The 3,334-nt window shown below is 40.1% G+C and overlaps 1 protein-coding gene across 1 annotated transcript in view; it reads right to left on the bottom strand.

Annotated features, from left to right (window-relative positions):
* The window catches only part of LOC106952428 (ATPase family AAA domain-containing protein 2B-like), a gene marked incomplete at its 5' end in the record, with an annotated part of 95,828 nt that extends 92,803 nt beyond the window's left edge, over positions 1 to 3,025 (bottom strand). The window contains 7 exons of the mRNA XM_015040526.1: positions 446 to 534; positions 774 to 948; positions 1,116 to 1,231; positions 2,000 to 2,111; positions 2,451 to 2,552; positions 2,667 to 2,742; positions 2,843 to 3,025. Coding sequence (XP_014896012.1) covers positions 446 to 534; positions 774 to 948; positions 1,116 to 1,231; positions 2,000 to 2,111; positions 2,451 to 2,552; positions 2,667 to 2,742; positions 2,843 to 3,025 — 853 coding nt within the window. The remainder of the gene's footprint in view (positions 1 to 445; positions 535 to 773; positions 949 to 1,115; positions 1,232 to 1,999; positions 2,112 to 2,450; positions 2,553 to 2,666; positions 2,743 to 2,842) is intronic.
* Positions 3,026 to 3,334: the final 309 nt, after the last annotated feature.

Genomic DNA, 3,334 nt, shown 5'->3' with positions numbered 1-3,334 from the left:
GAAACCTGGTTAAAACTTTAAATGGGAGGGGAACCCTTAAAAAAAAAAAAAAAAAAAAAAAACACACTAGAAACCTGCTACAAAACTGATTGGTGCATTTCTAATTGAAGTAAGTTTTTCAGTAAATTTGGCTGCAAATGACAAACTAAACAAATCGTTTTGCATTATTCCCCCACTGCACTCAAATGGTTCAGTAAAGAAAATAATGACGCCGCTCATTTAAATTTTTTGACAGATGCAGACAATTCATGTCGTTTTATATTCAGATTTATTACAATTATGAATTAATGTTACAGTAAGCATGTGAATATAAAAAGACATAAAAGCTAAAAAGTACCAAAGCTAAAAAATTTTTAAAAATAAATAAATTAATAAATAAAATGTACCAAGGAATGTGGTACCGAGCCGTAAGACTAAACAAAAAACTACAAACTGATTGCTTTACCTGTGTATCTGGTCTTGCCTGCTGGAGCGAACCGGAGCCAAACCATCGATCTCATCGAAGAAAATAATTGATGGCCTCATCAGGTAAGCCTTGAGGGGAGAGAAAAAAGAAGAAAAAAAGTCACACACAACAAAAAGGTGAAACTTTACTACATATTTTTCATGAAAAATTGTTAAATAGTTGGGTTTTTTTGAGTGTATTGTACTGAGGTTTGGTTTTTCTCAACAGCAGAAATCAATTCATGAGGTAACATCCAGAGAGTCGGCCAAACGACACTGCTGTGTTGTTGCTGGTCCATCTGAAAGCAGAGTACAGAAATGTAACCGACCTGATCAAAGAGGAGGCGTAGCTGCCGTTCTGATTCTCCGACCCATTTGCTGAGGCAGTCGGCTCCTTTCCTCATGAAAAAAGCGACTTTCCTATCTCCCTGACTGCACTCGTTGGCAAGAGCCCGCGCAACCAGAGTCTTTCCTGTTCCTGGGGGTCCGTAAAACAAACACCCTCTAAAAACAAAACAAAAAGGGGGGGAAAGAATACCAATTATTGTAGATTTTATTTTTTTTTTAATAAATCTACTTCAGTTTCATAAACTCCCTCTTCAGAGTTAATTCCACCAAAAAATAATGACTGAGCAATTTTTATTTTTTTATTTTTTTTGAGTTCCTCTCACCTGGGAGGCTGAATCTTAAATTTTTCAAAGACCTCAGGATAGAGCAGGGGGAACACCACCATCTCCTTTAGAGACTGGATGTGACTGCTGAGGCCGCCCACACTGTCGAACCTCACCTAAGAAAAAGACAAAAAATATACATATTGCAACACATGGAGAAGTGAAGTGAAGTCACTCGCACATCTTGTTGCTTTACTAATCTCTAAAAACTAAAGAGTGGTTCATTTTTGTAACAGAAAACGCAGGCGATTGTAAAAGTATATGACCACCAATATGATCGATTTCTCAATGTTTTTTTTCCAAGTTTTATTTGACAAACCAACTCAGTTGTACATGATTGCAAAGTGGAAGGAAAATGACAGCTTTAAAACAAAATACATTTTAATGCATATATTTCACCCACATTTTGTCAATCGTGTGTTGAATTTTACTACAGAAAAAAACTGAAAATGTAAAAACTGAAACTTCTCCCTTCATCTCCCCATAAAACTGAACATATTTTTTCTCCTCAACGAAGTAAAGCTTCCCCAACAGTCTCATGCTGCCACCACCGTGTGTTACAATGGGCACGGAGTGAGACGTAGAGTTCGTTTTTGTCTGCAGAGTTTGCATGTCGCACGTAGACATTTTTATTTCATTAGCGATCAAGCGTTTCCAGAGTAAAGAGGCCTGAAACTATATGCACAAGTATTTGTTTTCTATGTATCGTTTCCCTTTCACTTCCCAATAATGTGGTCTGTCACATGAAAAGTCAGGTTTGTGGTTGTACAGTGGCAAAATGTGAACAAAGTTTGGCTAAGAATACCATTAGAAGACGCTGCACGCCTCAGCTCATGAAACTTCCACATTAAAGTCGAGTTGGACTCGTTAGTATTTCCACTCACCGAATTATCAAGGCTCATGGGGTCCACATCCGCCAAGCTGGTGCCCACTTTAACTCTGTCCCGCAGCACGCCGCTGGACAAGCTGTCAGGCGTCAGGTTTATGGGTAAACATCTGTCGAGATAAATTGCCTGTTATAAGTTTGTTTTTGTTTTGTTTTGTTTTACCTCTGTGGGAAAAATGTAACTGAAAATAACCGATCTGCCTGAAAGACAATTAGAGGGAAAAAAACAAAACAAACTTGAAATAACATTTTAATGTTCCCGAATTAGTTTTCACTGATTATAGCCGTGATCTAAAAAATAATGGGACCAAAAAAAACCAAACAAAAAAAACACAGCGTTCAAAAACTCCAGCCTTCGACACAAAGTGTTTTTGTTACACTAAAATGAAAAATCACGGTACAGAGCAACGAAGATAAAAAGCTATGAAGAAGAAAGCGACGGTAGACACCTGTTCCTGGCCCGAGTCATGCTCTTGCTTTTCCTTCGCTCAAAGCGTTCTTCATCAGATGATGAGGTGGTGTCACTGCTGTGGATGGCATGTTTCTTCACTCTGGGAAAATACAACAAACCTCATCTAATACTGCTTCATATGCAAGAGTTTTATTCGTTTTAGTGATACGCTACTAAATACATTGATCTTGTATTGAAAAAAATCCCAGCCCACCTAATATGGCTTCTTCTTGCTGGGGATCTGTGGGTGTCGAAAAGCGACGGGTTGCTCTGTTTTCTGTTCACAGGCTCTGAGAAGGCAAACACAACGCGACCGCCGGTTAGACGACAAACCAGCGATGCGACCGAAAATGAAAAAGCCGAGGTTCGAAAACGCGAAAGACTAAATACCGATCGGTGGCGCTTCATATCTTTGCACCGTCTTCCGCTGCCTCAGGTTGTACGGCCTGTCGTTTTCCTCCCCCGCCTCCTCAGCTTCATCCCCTTCATCGTCTTCGTCGTCATCCTCTGCGTCGTCCTCCTCCTCCTCTTCATCGCCGTTCGACTCTGAAAGCAAGAAGTGACGCTTACGAACTTGAAATAAGACTCAAATGTGAGAATGCACTGCCGGTAGCTCCAAAAGACAAAACAGCGAAAAGAGGGAGATTCCACCTTATTGACATTTTATGAGCAAAATCCAAAGTGAAGCTGCTGCTGCTGCTGATTGCCTTTGCTAAATCACACAGACCAAACATGGCAACAAAGGAAAAGCGAAACCTGTTTCCACTGCCAGTACCATGCCTCTTTTTGGGGTACAAGCAGATCTAGCCAAATCAAAGCATCACAAAACAAAGGTTTTCCAACATTAGCACGGACGAAGCCTCCCCAGATAGCACATGATGT

Source organism: Poecilia latipinna, unplaced genomic scaffold (assembly GCF_001443285.1).
Source record: "Poecilia latipinna isolate Pla-1442-1.1 unplaced genomic scaffold, P_latipinna-1.0 Scaffold514, whole genome shotgun sequence".
Taxonomy (NCBI): Eukaryota; Metazoa; Chordata; class Actinopteri; order Cyprinodontiformes; family Poeciliidae; genus Poecilia; species Poecilia latipinna.
Note: the sequence above shows the minus strand (reverse complement) of the source record. Positions and strands in the feature narration are given on the sequence as shown.